The sequence below is a fragment of the Labrus bergylta genome, chromosome 4, assembly GCF_963930695.1.
Source record: "Labrus bergylta chromosome 4, fLabBer1.1, whole genome shotgun sequence".
Lineage (NCBI taxonomy): Eukaryota > Metazoa > Chordata > Actinopteri > Labriformes > Labridae > Labrus > Labrus bergylta.
The window spans coordinates 19,297,841-19,317,839 of record NC_089198.1 but is presented as its reverse complement, the minus strand read 5'-3'; the positions used below and the strand labels follow the sequence as shown (position 1 = coordinate 19,317,839).

Here is a 19,999-nt window from a genome sequence, read left to right as displayed (position 1 = left end):
AAAGGCATCTCATGGGAATGAACACACACACACACAGACACACAAACCAATCCTATCATGAACCTGATCTTTATGAGTAGATGCTACAGTAAGCTATTCAGCTGAATAGTTGTGTCTCTGTTGTGGAGCTTGATTAGTTAAAAACTGTGAAATAGACCATTTAAATGCTCTAAAATGCAAAAATATGTTGAAGGAAACTGTGATAATATGGACAATATTGACATATATGAGACTGCAATTTAAGATGCAACATTTACACCTCTGTGATGTCTCTCCTTCAGTATGAATGACATGGAGACGTAATTGGGGGACCTTGCCATCCCAATATGTACCGCCATCGGAGTTAGCAACAGAGGCGTTACAGGATCAGTGAAGCCAGCGGGGGAGAACAGCGTTGTGTGTGTGTGTGTGTGTGTGTGTGTGTGTGTGTGTGTGTGTGTGTGTGTGTGTGTGTGTGTGTGTGTGTGTGTGTGTGTGTGTGTGTGTGTGTGTGTGTGTGTGTGTGTGTGTGGGTTTACAGAACCCCCCTGAACCCAGAGCTCCCCCTGTCTCTCTACACGCTGTGCATCTGCAAAGCTGTAACTTCCCTCTATGTACTTGGCATTGAGCCAGGAACCTGCAATTTAACACACATCCAAAAACCAATAGAACCTCTAAAGTAACTTAACTATTTTTATCTTAAACACTAACCAACCACGGCTTATATCCTTAGTGACTAAAGATTTGCACACACAGTACGGAATATCTATGACAAGAACACACTTTCAGCCAACCTGAAATTTGAGTACTGAGCCTGCATTTGCATCCTTCCACTGATTTACAAGTTAAAACACAGGCACAAGAACCCTGAAAACAAAGCACTGCTTGTGGAAAACGTACACAACGACAAATATGTTTGCAACTGTGATCCGATCAGAAAAAAAAAACATGAAACAGCACAGCACCAACAAGATGAATAAAAAGGCTGACTATGGTTATGGTTATTAGTTGCAGAATATTTTCTGAGTAGGAGGAGCTGGCATCATGTAAGTGTCTCCCTCCATTTGTCTTTAATTATGCATCATGAGGAAACGTGTCCTTGGGGATGTGAGAGCAGCTAAAGCCTGTAAATGTAATGAGATTCTTCCACTTTGTGTGATGAGATAAACCCTCTGTAAGACGGACTTTTATTGAAAGCCTCACATGATGCTGTATCCATTTCAGCATTACAGTAAAAAGCTTTTTTTTCTTCTATTTGTTCCTTTTAGAGGAAAGGTCATCAACACATGCTACTGCATCAGCCAATGAGATGTGAACAAGACAAACTCTGGTCTCCTTTTATTAATAATAATAATAATAATAATAATAATAATGATAATAATAATAATGATAATAACAATAATAATAATAATAATGAGGTACATTCATTGAAACAATTAGTGGCCTCAACATGATTTAAACAAGTCATTCTTTATCTTTACTTGTCAGCCCTTGTGTGAAACTGCTGTGCTTGACTTGTCCATAAGGAGGCAGAGTGAGTCTGAGATGAAACAATGAGAAGAGTGATGCTGCTCTGACACTTAGTGGAGAGCTCTATAATAACATGTGAGGATGTTTTACACACTGACTTTAATTCAGGTGGGCGGGTTCCACTTTTATATTAAAAACCAAAACTTTTCTTACCTGCATCTCCTGTTCTATGCGCAGTCTTTCTTGACCGAGTTCCTCCTGATAATACTGTCATAAAGGAGAGAGACTATAAATCAGACTATTATATATATATATAATTTGAAGGTTAGCACATACTGAAACAGGAAAGGATAGTTACAACTTGAATGAAGTATAATTCATCTACATGAATTTATTCACAGATCATAAATCAAAACATCCATACATGGGTGGGAAAAGTGTGTGTTTGCCTTTAAAGATGTACATGCAGTGTAGTTGCATTTATTTTAGGGCTTTTTGTGCCTTTGATGGAGAGATAGGCCAATGGAGTTGGAAATCACGGAGAGAGAGAGAGAGAGAGTGGGGAATGACATGCGGGAGAGGAGCCACAGGCGGGATTTGAACCTGGGCCGCCTGCTTTGAAGACTAAAGCCTCCATACATGGGGCGCGCGCACTAACCACTGCCCCACCAGCGCCCCAGTTGTGTTTGTTTTAACAGTAGTTTGGGCATGAAAATAGCTCTGATGACCTACATGCATAGCTGTTAAAATGAGGTTAAGGAATGTCACACATGTGGCTTCAGGAGCCTCTCTCTGGAATAGAAGTCTGGAGGAGACACGGTGGTCCAGAGGAGTGCAGTAATGTTAGAAGGTTTATATAAATATATGAATCATTCAGGGTTTGACTAGTTCCCCCCTAATGCATATAGAGGGGATAACTAGCTGACACAAATACATTAATGAAAGGTTCATGGGTGCTTCAGAGAAGCCAGAAGACACATTTTGAAAATAGGTAAAGAGGAATCAAAATGTGTTATACCTCCACATCCTTGTCTTTCTGCAGCAGAGATGAAGTCAACTCCTGAACTTGTCCCTCCAGCTCCCCCACCCTCAGTGTGAGAGTTGTCTTATCTCCGCTCAGCTCTGTGATGATCGCCTCCTTGGAGCAAAGCTCTTTAGTCAGCTCCTCTATCAACCTGAACAAAGTCAGAGATATCTTCAGTTGGACATGGAGGTGGATTTGGTTGTTTGGTATAAATGCTGATTGATGTGGGTTTTTTTGTTTTGCACCTGTCTTTGTTGGTGCCTGACGGGAAATGGATGCTCAGTGGCCTCTCGTCCTCGGGGATATCCTCCATGGGGATGTCGAGGGACAGGAGGGAGGCTTGGGAGTGTGATCCAGCCAGTGAGGCCATGCGATCAGCCTCGCTGCGTGCTAGCTGGGCCTCCTGGATACGCACATGTAGAAAGTTAGGATTTGTAAATTTGAGACAACTGAAAATTCTAACTGGCTGAATGTGCGAGTGATCATACCTCCTGCAGGAGTTGAATCTTGGTCTCAAGCACTTGCTGCATGTGATCGATTTCCTGCTGTCGCTCCTGACAGCGTCTCTGCAGCTCTGCCTCATTGTGATTGGTTAAGCTCTCTGCTGTTATGCTATTAAACACAGAGTGAAACAACATGAGAGCTAATCACGAGAGTGTATACAACTACACACACAAATACAAATATAGTCCGAGCAGACACGGACATGATGGTGCCAATGATATGATGTCATCACTTCCCTGTTGTGACACATTGCTCATGGGATACCCAACACCCCTCCACTTATAGCATAGATTAAGTAAGTTGCTGCGCCCATGTTGAGGCTTTTATTTTCAACATGTATTCTTACAGACATGATGTTCACACAGACTGAAAGTTATAAAAGGCCTGATGAACATTAACAGTGTATGCATTTTAAGACCTATAAGTCTGGACTTAAGCTTTTACTACTATTTTTTGTGTTGTTGTTTTTTTTATTTCCTCCCAAAATCCACATTAAATGTATCATGATGTAAGCATCCCCCTAACATCTTCTGACCCTAACTGTGCGAGCATCTGTCATTTAGTCAGTCGACACGATCCCAGAATTTGTGTTCCCAGAATGGCACACGCCACTGTGTCGCCACCAGTCCTGTTCTGGACCCTCTCTACATACGTTTTTAACTCCGTCCACCAAATGCAACAGCTCAAATAACTGAGATATTTTGAACCAGTCTGTGTCAGAGACAAATGTTTCTTTATGTGAGACAAGACCGACGTCCTTAGTGTCAACTTCTTTACAAGAAGCCAGGACAAAGATATTTCAGTCATCTCAGTCTGTTGGCAACATTTTTCAGTACAAATAATTTTGTATTCATTTTGCATTTTTTGTTGTTAGATGTTTTTTGTTGATGCTCTCAGTTAAACCATTATTCATCCTGACAATGGCAGACTTTGCTTTCAATAAGGTAGATGTCCAAAACAGCAAGAATCAGCATTGTTGAGAGGCAGGCAGAAATTGTTAATTTGCCCAACCTTACAGCTGATTGAAAATAAAAATTGGTAATAACTTTGGGGCCAAAAACTAGAAAACAGTTTCTAATTTCAAGACAAACTCCAAGGCTCTCTATTTTAAACATTAAAGCTTTATTTTAGTCTCAATACATTGTCGTCACACTGATAAATGCTTGATGCTGAAACACACTTGCGTATAAGGTTCACATTAGCAATTTTTGTTAGAAGTACCATGTAGCTTTTCTTGTGATTTGTGTCGTTTCCTAATCTAAAGAGCACCGCAAACAATTTTTGTTCTGTAAATACTCTTAAGGCTAACAACGTAACAATAACCGTTCAATAACCGTTCTCTGGTCACAGCATTGGTTAACATCAAATGTATGTACTCTAACTATAGTACAGGATGTGCAGAGAGGGAGTGACAACAGCAACTGAAATACAGAGCAGTTAGACAATTTATCATTTCCAAGAGCTCCAACACTTTGCTGGTGATGGACTATTAAAGGTCAACAGCTCTGACCTTTAAGCAGCATCTGTCCATTTCAGCAGTAACACACGGCTGTCTCTGAAATGCCACCATGCTAATTACCCAGTGATTATTACCCGAGTTACCCATGCTTTAAACAAAACCATTATATCAACTTTATCAAATCAGATGTACACAGACAGAATACGTGTGTTTCTCTAGCATGAGTGAAGGCCTTTGTACAGTCCTTTTTTTCAGCTGCGTCTTTTGGATCCATAATCTGATAAAACATGTTACATACAGAAACCTTCCACACCGAGTCCGATGTGTTTATTTTCTATTAATTGCGAGAATTTTCAGTGATGTCTTGTTCTCATCAAGTAGAGTTATCAAGCAGTGATTGATTTTGTGGTTCTATCACTCCTTGGCAGCATGTTTGAGGTAGGTGACACTACACACACACACACACACACACACACACACACACACACACACACACACACACACACACACACACACACACACACACACACACACACACACAGGGATGGATACTAAAAATGTAAAAAAGATTGAACCTGATGCATAAAGAATGATAATGCACAAAAGTCAAACATGATTAACATGAGATTGCATTTCTTTTTTCACCTGCGGCAATTTTGGACCAAAAAAAAACGGACTCAGCGTTCAAAGGCCATGGATCCCTAACATATACTGGTTGTACCATTTTCAAGACTTTGAAGCTTCATCTGAAATCTGAGGTTCAGTTTTTCTCCCCGCTTAAACTGTAAGGAGAACATTGTTGTGCAGTGTAAAAACTTTTCATTAAAAGTCTGTCTCATTATCTTGTCACATTAACATCCCTAACCCTTTTCACAGTCCGTCTACAATAATCCCTCACAAGAATTTTGAAACATTGTCAGGGGTTTAAAGCTGTGGGTTGCACTTGACATCCATGAAGGTTTGCGTGTGAGAGCATTATCTCCAGCAGCTGCTGCGTGTCATACGAGCTGCGAGAGATGTGAGGTGTTAGCACAGTTAAGACCGGACCATGTTGAAGATGAGAACTCTAGAGGGGACACAATTACTCCTCATCAGCCACAGATGGAGATGTATCTTCCAACCAGTACACTCTGTACTGTATTTATCAAATCATATGCAGGCAAACAATATTGGAATTATTTGATCTTTTGAATTCGGTTTTTCATAATACTAGGCAGTCAATACCTGCCTGTTGAGTCTGTGATTTAGTACTGATGTTAAAGAGCAGGAATGACCTTTTATACTGAGATACTTTTAAGGACATTGACATTGGTCGATTGTTCCTTTATTATTATAGACTAAGTTGTTTTAAAACCAATACTGACACTTAAAAACTGGGAAACCATTGAAACCACAGGGGGTGAAATGATTCATGTTTGTGGACTTACAGAGCTTTATCCAGAAGCTGCTGTTTCTCATGGAGCTCCTGCTTCAAGCTCTCTACTTCCACCTTCAGCTCGATGTTCTGCAACACATAAAGGAAGGAAGGTCAGTCGTCATCATTGTCAAACAGCGGCTCCTCCACAATCAGCACAGGTCTATTTTTCCAAGTAAAAGCTCAGGGGTGTAGAAACACCAAAAGTGGACTGTCAATAAAGTGAACATATCTTTTGTAAATCACCAACAAAGCTTAAACAATCATAATGACAAGCATTGACAGTGCAGATTATGAAACTGTTTATTAACATAGAATATATGAATATTATCCCACTGCTCAGCCAGGTGTTTTCACTTAATTGGCTGATTAGGCCTCCTCTCAGGACAGACAGGAGTGTAATCAGCCATCATAATTGAAAACAGGTGTGCTGGTTCAGGCCTTTACACCTGTGTTATAGCAGACTTTAGGCTTGTTGTAGCACAGATACAAAAGTGAACCACTTAGTTTGAAAGATTGCTAAGACTGATTTTGTGCATGCTGGCCAATTGTCATGGCTTACTGAGGTTCTTGACTGGACCGAGAGTTGCAATTGTGCTTTGATCCTCAAAAAAATTAGTCACTTTTATAGAGAAGTACATTTGATAAGGTTCAATTACAAAAGTTATGATGTCTGTCAATAAAGCTGAATCTTATTCACTTGGGACATCTTGACATACACCCTTATTGATCACACATTACTGATTCCATCTGTTAAAAAAACAAGTATGTAATTCATAGCAAAGCTTGTTCTGTACCGCAGAGACAAAGAACACCTGAATCAGTATAAGGACTGAATACTTGAGGTTAAATGACAGAGCATAATAAAGACAACAGAGTCTGAAGTTTTGAGATATCTCACACCCTGTATGTTGTTTTTTTACTTGTTCATTCTTCTTCCTCACATGTCCTCTTCACATGTCTTCATCGCAGCCTGATCTTTCTGTCTCTGCTGTGTGAATTGGAGCTGCTGGGTGTTGTGTATCCTCAATATCTGACTGAGCTGCCATGGCTTCTATATTTAGAGCTGAAGAATTCAGAACAGCTTAGATACTCGGCCCTGAGGCCAAAGGCTAGACTCCACAGTTTGTTTACCTGCCCAGGTCCACGGGGGACATTTTAGGGGCAATCCTGGCTCTAACATTGTGGGGCTAGGGGACAGAGGATTTACGAAGTGTGAACTGAGGGGCTTATTTTTTCCATCCTGACCCCAGAGAGTAGGGAGACAAAGGTTTATCTGTCTGTCTGCTGGACTTGGATCAGAAAGCTGCGCTCTCTCTGGTTTTATCACCTTTATCACAACAGCTTAGTTCCTTTTTATCTCCATAAATTGTCCACTTTCTTTTGTCCCCCGTTTTGGTCGGGTTGCTGTGTCTCTTCTCTTCCTGCTTTTTTTCTGCTCTCCTTTCTATTCAGACATGTCTTATTGCCTGTTCGTGCATGTCCCAGTGTGTTGACCTCCCTCTGTCCCCTACACTTAGAGCTGCACGTGCACAAACACTTGCAGGCTGAAATCATCCCATAAGCATATTCCTGAAAGGCACGAGAGCTCGACACACACATTCTGCTAGCGACTACACACAGTCGTTTTTGCACGTGACAAAAGCACAACCTCCCTCCACACATATTTCTCTGTCTCTGATCCAAAAAGTGACCAATTTTCAGTATCAATCCATCATTTATTTATATGTATTAAAGTGTAAATACAGTACGTGATGCCCATTACAGTATCCATGAAACCAATGTAAGATAATATAATACAGAATAAACAGAAATCAAAGATCAGAATTGGTAATTGATATCTGTCACTGAAATAACAGACTTTATCATTATTTGTCATTGAGGTTGCTGCAAGCTTCAGAAAGTCATATAATGTATATATTTTGAAAATGTCACTACTGTTGGAAGGGATTTCAGCGTGTTTAAAGTCAGCTGTCTGACCAAAGAATATGGGAAATGTGTTTGTTTCAATTAACACGGTGTAGTTTATAAAGCTTGTGAAACTCTAAATGAGCGGTCAGAATAAATCACAGTTTCTGAAAGAATCCAGGGACTGATTTCCATGTGAAATAATAAAACTTTTTTATCGTCAGATTTCATATTTTAACATGTTGAAGTTCATATTTTTTCAAACTTTTTGGAATAAACGCAAATATTGAAAACAATTTATTTATAGACTTTTAGACTTATAGACTATAGCTTATGTAACTCTGGGCAGACGTGTGGTCTGCATAGCTGATGAAGCTAAGATCCATCTGAATGCTTTAATTATGAATAATGTTGCACAGCAGTAAGAGGCACATGTATTCCACTGAGTGTGCGTGTGTAAACAACTTGGCTTACAGTAAGAGAGACATTTGCCCGTCTTGAAAAACAGCTCTAAATATAGACTTCCATCACGGTGCACCTGCTATTCTGGCCTCTGCTGGCCCGCCAGCCCTCAGCAACACAGATCCCCTAATAACCCGTCCAGAGAGACGACTGCACTGAAACACTGACAGAAGTGTCGACGTCCACTGACCAAACACACCTGCAGCACTCATGGGTTGTTCTTTTCATATCGTCCACATTTTTGAGGTCACTGAAAACTGCAGAAACCGACTCATTGCTTTGGCTGCAGTGCATTTCAGGAGATATGGATTCATATTACTTTGCATCACTCAGGCCACTTCCCCAATGCTAATGCCTATTTAAAAAACAATAATACATAGAAAATAAAGTTTCCTTAATCTATTTATAAGCTATTGACAAAGGTTTGAATGCCTGAAACAACACAAAATATGGATCAACATGAAACAGACAGCAGTTGAGAATGAGAATGAGAAAAGAAAAGAATCTCTTCTGGTTTGGCAACAACATCACAAATCCTCCTTCTGCAAACTCTGATTGTCTGCTGCTTGTCCCTTTCCTTAGTTGGGTTTAAGTATCAGGAGTGACATCCCCTTACCCTTACCATAATGGGGAAAGATATGGCACTAAAGCACTCTTTAAGCTTTTTGAAATATTTTTACGCTCTAATGTGAACAGAGATGTTTCATTACGACAAAATCTGGACCAAGGTTATCATAGTTTATGATTTTTCTTTAGTTTTTATTTTTGTCATTTTGACTTTTAGTTTCCAATTTCAGTCGAGATGTCAGAAGCATATCATGCAATATTAATAAATTCAAATAACGAGGATAAACTACCATAACCATTCATAAAAGAAACAAACATAACAACACTGGGTTGGCCTCCCTGGTCTGGTTGTATCTGTTCACGCTCATGAACAGACAGTGAAGTGCACCACGTCTCCAGCTGCGTAACTCGACCAGCTTTCTCTCGAAGGGAAAAGGGAGGATTTTCTTCACCTTTAGTTAAACGAGTGTTCTGCAAACTGGCTGATTGATTTCCACATCTTTTTTCTTACTTTTTGTTTTTCGCTTTTTAATTTCTGGACAGAATCTTTTTTTTTAACAAATCGAAATGATCCGCTTATATAACTTGATTATGTTGACATATTATCATTTGATCTTTTGATGAGGTCATTAATCTTTCGATATCACATCGTAGCATTTTCTTTGCATTTTCTTTGCTTTGGTGATATTACGTGATATTACTTTTTGAACACAAAAACAGTGATGTTTTGTATTGCAATCAAATGAACACATGTGATAAACAAATGTCCCTGATCTATAAATAGAGTCTGTGGAGCTCAGAGAGAGATCAGTATGTGCTCAGGACCACCACACACCTCGTCTGTACTGTATTACACCGAAAGGCTTTGGAGAGAAGCCAGGAACACACACACACATACACACACACACACACACACACACACACACACACACACACACACACACACACACACACACACACACACACACACACACACACACACACACACACACACACACACACACACACAACCCTAACCCTAACCCAGCAGAGCAGGTCAGGTAACAACTTCTTAACAAAGATTGAGACACAAAAGATAACGTGATTATACTGATCGACTTTTGAACAATGACTGTGAGAGATTGTGAAGCTTCAGTATTAAATCCAGTCTATATGATATGAGATCAGTTCTTCAATCACAGCAGATTGTAGAGGATCAGTGACAGACACTCAGGTCTTTATTGGCTGGATCAAACTGTCAGTCACTGTCACTTTGTTCTTTGGATAACAAATGTTTCTTTTTAGTTAAAGTTAAAAAGGGACTGGGGTGCCGGTTGGTTACATTGCACCCCTCCTTAGTTGAACTCCGACCCTCAGCACTTTTCCCACATGACATTTTCTACTCTGCCCTCTCAATTTCCTTCTCTATCCACAATCCTGTCCTCTAGAATAAAGGCAAAAAGAGTCCCCAAAATAAATAATGAATGAAAAAAGAAAGCATTTCAAATGAAGGGTGAAAGAGGGAGCAGAGTTTTAAAAGCTGGCTGACTTATGAAGTCAACAGCTGAACCTCAATGTGACTTCAGAGTACACTAGAGGTGGGGGAAAAAATTGATTCAGCACAGTATCGCGATATTTTGTGTGGTAATATTATATCGTTTCATGGCCGCCAAGTATCTATATTTTATCTTAATATTATTTATTTTTTGCAAGACGAGACAATACACTTACGGTACAAGAGACAATTACAGAGCATAGGCCAGAAAAGGGGTATATTCATGTTTTATGTATGTGTGTGTAATTAAGTGTTTGATAGACTCTCTGGTGAGGGGTATGAAGATTTTTAGAAAAAAAATCATGTTCAAGTTGGATTAGCCTGAAATACCAACAGATCAGATTGTGAAGTTCATGCAGCCTTTTACAGGGTTTTAGTTTTATCACAGTGTTGGTCAGTCTGTGAGAAGGACTCCCCTTGTGTAGAAATAAAAAGACTTAAGTGAGATTAATAGACTGACAATGTTTTCTTATTTGACCAAACAGTTCTTGATTTAGTTTAGTTTTGTGGACAACATATGCAGTTATAAAAGTTAAATGGCAATATATTGTATCGCGATTCTCAGCATATCACAAAATGTTTAAAATCGCAATAATATCGTATCATGACTCAAGTATCGCGATAATATCGTATCGTGGGGCCTGGAGTAGAGTACACAGTCCATTATTTCATGCTACACCGCTGGCTATGTGACTAAATTCTGGAGACATGACCAGAGTAACACAACATTTTTCATTTAACAGAAGAACTTAAAGTCTTCGACGATTACTGTTGCTTCAATATAAACAACAATAAAAAACTTTACCTGGATGAAATGCAATTTAAAATCAGTTTTTTTTTACAAATGAAATGAAATCAAGCATTTAACCTCCATATATTCATCTAATTACCCCAGCTGAGGGTATTTTGACAGGTACCAATCTAGCACTAGTGCTTTACTTGCTCTGACATAAAATGTGTGCCTTTCACTTTGTGGAAATGATTCTAATGATATAGTTGCATATTCTAAAAGGTCTCCTTGTCAGTGTAGAGACCTTGTCAGTGTCCCAATGTAACTCAATAATGTACCTGAAGAACCTTTCAGGGCATTTACAAAGCAGCTACATAGAATGTGGATCAATAGTCAAATTCTGACATGCAAAAATGTTTCCACAGCAAAATTGATCAGCTGTATTTGCTTTAGTGCAAGAGTAGATAAAAGACACTGACAATGGATTTTTACATGAACTTTCAGCCCTTTGAAAATGCTGACTGGTGCAACAGATTTACTTTCGTTAGTACCGTAAAAGAACTGAGGAGGGGTCAGACAAAATGTATCATGTGATACAATAAGTGATCAAGGTGCAAAATATCATTTTTTTAAGAAATACCTCTTAACAGATTTCCCTGGAAATTGTCTCACTTTTGAACACATGACATGACATGAGGGTAACGTGAATGGAAGTTAATTGGCCAAAGGGAAAAACAGACAGTTGGATAAAGTAGCATAGCAGCATAAAGCAGTTAAAGGATAATAAGAGATGTAACTGACGCAAAGTTGCTTTGAATAAATCAATTAGTACTGTTTTGTTTGATGTTGTTTTGTAGCCCAACAATGGATGCCGCCAGATTGAAAATGCAGTCTCAACCTAACTTAAGGTCAACCTAGTAACAGACAAAGAGGTGGGCCCAAAAGCCTCCTAGCAAACAGTTACAACAAACTTTCGAGCAGTTGTATCAGTCATGCCCCTAGTTATGCAAAACTATTTTCCTTCATAAAATCAAAACAGGGGAGCTATGAAGAAATTCACCCGTGTACAATCGTTGTTTTTTGTACCAGGCTGTAAAAAATTGTTTTTCTGCTATCAAAATGTTAGAATTAAGAGTGGGTGTGAATCTGACCTCAGGGGCTTTTGGAGCCAGCCCCAAGAGGACAAGTAAGGAACTGCAAGTTTTTGCACTTGCCCATTGGCTTCATAATCCAACAGCAGAGGTTGTTTAGTCTAGGTCTACAGCCATAGACTTTGGTAATCTTATTTACTGGTCAGTATACTTAGCACACTGTCTAACTTGAGAGAATAAAGTATCCTAGAGATGTGTGAATAAGAAAAAAAAAAGCACATAAAAACAGATGAGAGCTAGGTACCCACAAACTGAATTTAATATCATTTCCTGAGCAAAACCTTTGTAAATGTGTAGTCCTTGACTGTGCAGCCACATCAAACAACAACAAGCACTTAGTAATACAAACACATGGCAGGTCCCATCACCTCAACTAACAAACGAGGGGGACAGCTGGGCAAACAAACAGTGGATGTGGATCAGTAACCCTTGGATAACATGCCCGTGTACTGTCAAGATGAGAAGATTTAGATTCAGACCAATTTCCCTATCACCCAGTTCTCCAAACATAAAAACACCACATAACAATGGTGAACACAATAAGATTAAACAAATTTTCATACTCAAACACCCTTGATAGTTTTGAGAAAACGTTGGATGATGAATCAAAAAAAAAAAGAATGAAAAAGTCACAAATGAACTATTTGGTTTTCCACTCAGAGCTGAATCCTTGAACAAAATAAATGATTCTTCTTCACTTTGTTGTTATAGATTTGGCCCCTGGCCCCTCAAGAGCCACACCACTTACTGTCCAGCTAAGCATCCAAATGTACCACTTGTCAATCAGGTATCTATTCATATCCTCATGCTCATTGAGAAGCATCCTACTCACCGTGCGGTAGACATCTTCGCTGCTCTCCTCATACTTCTGCTGTATCCTCTCCTCCAGGAAGTAGATGCGGAGCTTGAGGCTGAAGTTCTCCTTCTTCAGGTCATTCAGGTGCTGTGACAAAGTACGGTAACCGTTAGACATGACGGTCAGAGAGCACCAACACTGCTCGACATGTCCGTTATAGGTCAGAAATGGAAATTCCCTCCGTATAACAGGTGAATACGGAGTCCATGTTTAATGGACAGCCACTGACAAGGCGTATCCACGATTAAGAGTCCGGTAACCGTTAGACATGCTAGCTCCTTCTCCAAAGCATAATGTCCCAAATATACAACTTATTTACAAAGAAGCATCCTGGCCTCTAACAGGCTATCAGGATACCATCTACAAAAGCACACACTAAACAAACACATTCACACACACACACACACACACTAAAGTCTAAAGGGTTTTTTGCAGAGCAGAGGGCGACTCTGCAGCCCAGACGGTCAGAGGTGTAACCATGTCAACTCCATGGTGTGTTCTGGTCTGAGAGGGGATGGCACAGGAGCTTATTTTACTGCAGGAGACATCCCTGGAATCCCAGACTGCCTGGGGAAATGTGTGGAAGGGGAGACGGAGGGGGAGGGACTGTGCTGGAGGGGGAGTCAAGAGGCTCAGGGCTAACAGGCAGTTGTGCCACGAAGGGAAATCTCACTCCAGTGCTAAACAGGAGGGACAAATGAAACAAACAGGAGCATGAAGAGAAAGGTCAGGGGTTAGATCGGAGGTCATTTACATTGTATCTACTATCTACCAGTTGACAACAACATTCCTACCTGTTTGTAATGTATTTTTTTAATTGGGAGTCTGAAGTAGATTAAGGGCATGGTCACACTGGCCATCCGTACCGTGCCCAAACACGCTTCAACCCTAAAGTTCAGTTCGTTTTGGCCAGTGTGGCCGCGCCCTGAGGGAACAGCTGACAACACTAGCCTGTACTTTTATGACAGAGCGGGTGGCCAGGGTTCAAATCCAACCTGTGACTCCTTTCCTGCATGTCATTCCCCACTCTCTTTCACTCTCAAGAGCATGACTGAAGTCTAAATAATTTGACATTTGAAAGTGAACCCTTCTATGCCATGTCTAACTCTGAGTTTATCTAAGTCCCTTTAAGACACACTTTTACCGGCGAGCCTTACCTGATTTGAATTTAATGTTTTGGATTGTATGTCTTTTGTAGTGATTTTAAAAGTGTTTTATGTCTTAAAGTGATTGTTATTTCTTAATCTTTGCCTTGTTTAATATTATATATGACTTGCCTATTTTTTCACTTGTTTTTGAAAAATGCTCTATAAATAAAGTTTATTACTATTATTATTATTATTATTATTATTATTATCTTGTTTCTATGGTAGTCATACAGTTCTGCTAAATGTCAGAAACTATGGCGCATGAGAAACAGAGGGCCTAGTGGGCAGATAGGTGAGTGGAAACAAGTTGGCTGACATAGGAGACCTGGTAGCTGTGAACCATGGGGCTATTAATAGAGAGTTGTCCTCAATCTCAAAGAGCGGAGAATCCCTGAATGTCCCTCAGAGGGGAAGATATAAAGAGAGAAGAGAAGCTCCACTTAATCTTAAAACACTAACACACTTGGTTCAAACTAATTTTCATGTCAAAGTCCATCTTTGATTAAATTGACGAGTTAAGTCATCATTAAATCTGGATGTCTTCAGTGAGTGTTACCCAGTCAGTGCAGCCAGTGTTACATTACATGCTAAATAATTCTGAGCAAAGATAGGACAGGCGCCAGGCGGAGTGTCGACATGACATCAGGAATGACATCACGTTGTTTTTAAACACCACACATGATACACTCAGACAGAGGCTCTTTTCAGCTCCTCCTCATCAAAGACTAACAGACAGTCACGATTGTGTGCGAGTGTGTGCGTGCAGTGTGTGGGAATGTGTTTATTTTGGTGTCAAAGTGACACATCCAAGAGCTGGCAGCAGGTAAGTGAGTCCAGCTTTGAGTCCGCCTGGTGCTGGCTCTCAGACAGTAACTTCAGCTACGTGACTGGCTGGTGACACCTCCTGATTTGACGGCGCTCAACAGCACCTCCAGAATAACATTAAAGGTACAGTTATAGTGCTGCGCTTGTGTTTTATTCTGATCCCGTGTATATGTGTGGGAAACAATTTGGTTATTTAAAGGGGATAATCAGCCGTCTGTGTCCAAACTGTTTTAGGAGGTGTGAAAGCTTATCAGTAAAAGACACACTGCACGGGAATACAAAAGATCAGTAAACAGTCATAAAGAGGAAGTATGTGTGCTTTAAGACACTGTGTCTGACAATTAAAACAAGTGTATGATGTTACAAGCAGATATAGTATATAAAAGATGTAACTACTTATATTTACACTTTAAAGTTTAGGTGTTTCCCCTTGTTTCCAGTATTTATGGAAAACTAAGTTTATCCTGGTTAAATCATAAATAATGCAGAGACATAAGAGTGGTATCAATCTTCACATCTAACCCTCCACGGGAAAGTAACAAGGCTAACGAGAGTATCTCACTAAAAATGTCATATGATTTATCTGTCAAATGACTAGATGGGTTAGGGTTAGGCAACAGGATATTTAGTTGTTAACTCTTTTTTTTATAAATGATGAAGATTGCTGCTCGTCTTTGTCATTTGTATTAGTAAAGAAGAACAGGCACCATTTCAAATAATAGTGCAGCGCTGACTGATAAGAAATACATATGTGGGCCACACTTCAGCCCGAGGCAGACGACTTCAACCAGCAGGAGGGTTCAGGCTGTTTCCATATGACACTATCAGCAGTTCACATTTTCTTTGAAGTTGTTTAAAAAGACATATTCCAGGGGGGGGTAAGACCATCTTAATAACATCCAGTGATATTGATACCGCATCACAACAGCTCATGACTTCTTGTAGAAAGAAATGTAGCCACAAGAGGGCACCATAGAGCAGATTTCGTCACATTTAATGAGACTTTGTGTTGATGGACAAGTGTCACTCATATCAAACACTGGGCGAGAATTCAAACTAAAAGTTCTCACCTGTTCAAACTGCTTGAGTGTGTGAAGCTGGAGAGGAGGAGAGTTGTCTGTTTCATCGCTACACAAATCTGAGCAGAAGGGAGAAAAGAGGATTGTTAGAAAAAAAATGACAAAAGAGAAACACATGAGCAGATAGTTATTTTTTTAAACCAACCCTTGATATATCTGTTATGAGTAAAGTACCTGTCATGTGATCTGTGATCTTGGATGAAGTCTGCTCTACTGCAGCACTGCAATGAGAAACAAAAGAAGAAGCACTGTCAGCAAACATGAGAAAGAAAGAGAGAGAAATCGTTTAATAAAATAAAAAGTGAGACTTGTATTGCAGTGTGATGATCATGTTTAATTGGATTTATAACTCTGAATGGCAGAGAGCTCCTTTAGAAGCCACTTCCATCTTTTCATTATAACAGCATGATCTCATTTGCACCTCTGTGGGGAATTGAGGGTCATCAGGAATTCCCAGCAGGGGAGAGGAGGAGAGATTTGGAGGGAAAAGGAGGAGCCACTAGGGGTCAGGGATCACCTCTCAGGTCTTTAATATACCCAAACATTTGTTGTCTAAACTGGAGATGTTTACATGCCGGAATTATCTTCCCTAAATCTGGCAATAACCAAACGATGAGGGGGAGACTTTCTGTCTTTCTTTATTAGGATCCCCCATTAGCACCAACATATCCTGGTGTCCAACACACATAGAGTCATACACACGTTTACACAGTACAGTACAACAAAACAAACAAAGACAAACAGCAAAAACAGCTACTCTTGTAGAATTAACAAAGTACATATAGAAGAAAAAAAATGGCCGTCCATTTCACAGACTTTCTACAAAAGAACACAACATCATCCTCACACGTCTTCAAGATTCATGTCAGACTTGATTTTCCTTGATACCTCCAAACAGTATAATATAGCCTAAATATCTGCAGATAAATATACATCTCAAACACACTAAATCATTGAGATACACTACGATAAAACACTGTGTATAGACTACAGCATGTAGCCAAGTATTTTGCCAACCATTACTTAGTAGCCCGTGTAAATTCCTGTGACAGCTGCACGGTCAGAAAATGTAAAGACAGTTGGTGCATGCCAAAGGTTTTAAAGTTCACCAGGTGTATGAATAGCCTCCACATGTTACATTATTGTGTTGGGCAGGGAGTCATTATTACATCTCAATGTGGACTGTGCAGATATATTAATGGGATGGATGGTCCACAGTCTGTCTGTGTGTGTGTGTGTGTGTGTGTGTGTGGGTGTGTGTGTGTGTGTGTGTGTGTGTGTGTGTGTGTGTGTGTGTGGGATGTTGACGATGCAGTAACCTACATTGAATACGACACGGTGTGTGGAGGATGTTAAACACTCACTGTTACACTGGGTTATATGCTTAACATTAGTTGTGGCACAGACGGTGCTTTTATAACACCTGAGTGTGTGATGTTTAGATACTTTTAAGGCCTACTATTTACAGTGTGAATGAAAAATGTGGGTCCCTTTAAATAGCCTGCTAGCAACTGTATCGCTATGTGTGTCCATCAGTTCAAAATGAGCCTCCTGAAGAGTGTATTTCTCAAAATTAAAAGGGTGATGTCCTGTGCAATGTGGCCATTCAAGTCAAACATTTCACATCGCCAGTGGCCCTACAGCCTCTGTATCCACCGAGCCATGAAACATGCATATGGCTACATTATGTCTTGTGTGGGGAAACGGGTCTTTATTAGCCCAGAGGATGAACTACTCATCTCTGATAAATGGCTGAAAATGACACATGACAAAGAATCACGGTATTTTGACCTAAAGGCTTTTTTTTTTAATTAGCCAAACCCGCGGGGCTAGCTCGTGTTTCAGGGCGATATATATTTCCGCTGCAGCATCATAAAGCCGCCTCACCTCTCAGACTCTCCCCAGGTTTGCTCCGGCGGCGATGAGCTCCAATCCATAAATGCTTTTTCATTAAATCAACGGGCACCCATGCCTTCAAATCCCTCGTCCATTATTCCTTTTCAGAGAAAAAAAAACACACAACCACTCGGGAACATGTTCATGTACGCGGTCGACGCAGCGGACACACAGCGCAAAGGTTTGGAGGGAGGTGTGTGAGGATGAAAGAGGGGATGTGTTACTCTAGCACCCCCTCCCCCGCCTCCCCATCCCACATAGCAGAGTCCCTGCTGTTCACCCAGCCCACCAGCAGATGAGCTGAGGAGGAAGATGCTTTGTCAGAGAGAAATGTATGCTTTCTGTGGTTAGGCTTACATCTTTCAAAAATAAGTCATTTGAACTGGAACCATGTTTTAAAGGGAAATGTCACCTTTTCACCAAGAACATTTCTCAACAACCGTGTTTTCATTGAGCTCTTTTGCGCCCCCATATGACCATTAATAGGGATCTTCATGTTTACATAAAGGGAATTACTCAGCTCCTGCCTGTAATTCTGAAAAAAAAAAATGTCAGGCACTTGAAGTTCATCAAAATGTGCAGTCTCTAATGTTAACAAATTTGGTGCAAATAGTCTGAACATGAGCTTTGTTTTTTGTGGATTATTCAAAATGCCGTGCCGGTTTCTCACTAGCCTACCTGAGATCCCACTCCCGCACTCAGCTGTTGTCTAGAAAAGCCTGCTGTTTATTTTATCTCTCCGAAGATAATGACATTACGGAGTTGGGGGTCCGTGTCTAAAGGAGGAGCGGGAATAAGTGGGACACAGTTAATAGGATTATGTCACTGTTTGCTTTAGCGGTCAGAAACTGTGATTGAATGTGAGTAGGAACACAGCTCTGATAATCTTGTTAAAGTCAGCAGCACCAATGTGTAACTTTTCATTTTAATGTAACAGACAGCTTTGCATGAGAAGTGGAAACACAGAGAGGAGCCAGCTATCAGAGGTTCTGTTTCATGTTAACGTCTTTACTGGACGCTCATGAGGAAGATTTGTGCAAGCCACAGTATGGAGCACATGCTCCCCCTTTGTGTGACCTTTTCTTTGACCTTTGTGACCTTTGTGCCAAAGACTGACTTGAGGAAGTTATTCCAAACAAATGCAGTGAGTTTCTTTAAGCTTAAATATGAGCAATAACACTAGAATTAAAAAGTGTTTGTATCAAAGCATTTTATCTCAAGCTTGCACTTTATGAGGAAAAAAATGTGATGCACAATTAGTAACTTTCAATAAGGTGATAATGATATGAAGTTTGATAAGTGAACTTCTTCTAAAGAATCCGTATCAGCTAAAGCTGTTGGCAACATGTCTCATGAACCTAAAATAAATCGAGAATTTATTTTAACCACTCAATATGCAACAATTACTCTGAGGGCGGAGAGAGCTCGAGTTTCATCTGACTGCATGGAAACGGTGTCAGAGCGTGTAATGTAAACATGCTGAGTGAGAAAGCAGTGCTGAATTTGGGATAAAAATTGATTTGATTAAATTTGATAAAAAGCTCATATTGTGATAACTATAAAATTTGGATTTATTTTGAAGCCCTATCATATATTAATTCAATTCAATAAAAGATGAAGGACTAAATGAGTTCTTGACATGATCTATTTCAATGTTCATTTTGATGATTGGCAGGTATGCATTTGAAAACAGGTCTTTTTATTTGGATAAACTGATAGTTCAATGTTGGAACTTGTTCAGATCAGATAAGTAATTAAAGGTTAAAGGGGTTCATACTTGAACAAAGTGAAAAAAAAAAAAGTTTGGAAGTCAGACAGGTTGTGTGATACTTCATATGTCACAAAACACTTTGATATCTCCCGTTTAACAATAAAAAACATTTTTTCATACACCACCACATTATTTTGGAGATGTGTTTACTAGTTATGTTTCATATAAAGCGCTTTGATTTAAGAGACATGTAATCAATAAAAAAAAAAGGTCCATTATAAC

The 19,999-nt window shown here is 39.8% G+C and overlaps 1 protein-coding gene across 1 annotated transcript in view; it reads right to left on the bottom strand.

Annotated features, from left to right (window-relative positions):
- The window catches only part of LOC109984098 (myomegalin-like), a 44,686-nt gene extending 26,487 nt beyond the window's left edge, over nt 1–18,199 (bottom strand). The window contains exons 1-9 of the mRNA XM_065953970.1: nt 17,998–18,199; nt 16,285–16,331; nt 16,102–16,169; nt 13,035–13,145; nt 5,864–5,940; nt 2,962–3,085; nt 2,719–2,876; nt 2,468–2,624; nt 1,663–1,716 (exon numbers count right to left, since the gene is read on the bottom strand). Of these exons, the coding sequence (XP_065810042.1) occupies nt 1,663–1,716; nt 2,468–2,624; nt 2,719–2,876; nt 2,962–3,085; nt 5,864–5,940; nt 13,035–13,145; nt 16,102–16,169; nt 16,285–16,331; nt 17,998–18,047 (846 nt within the window). The 5' untranslated portion in view covers nt 18,048–18,199. The remainder of the gene's footprint in view (nt 1–1,662; nt 1,717–2,467; nt 2,625–2,718; nt 2,877–2,961; nt 3,086–5,863; nt 5,941–13,034; nt 13,146–16,101; nt 16,170–16,284; nt 16,332–17,997) is intronic.
- Between the last annotated feature and the right edge of the window lie 1,800 nt (nt 18,200–19,999).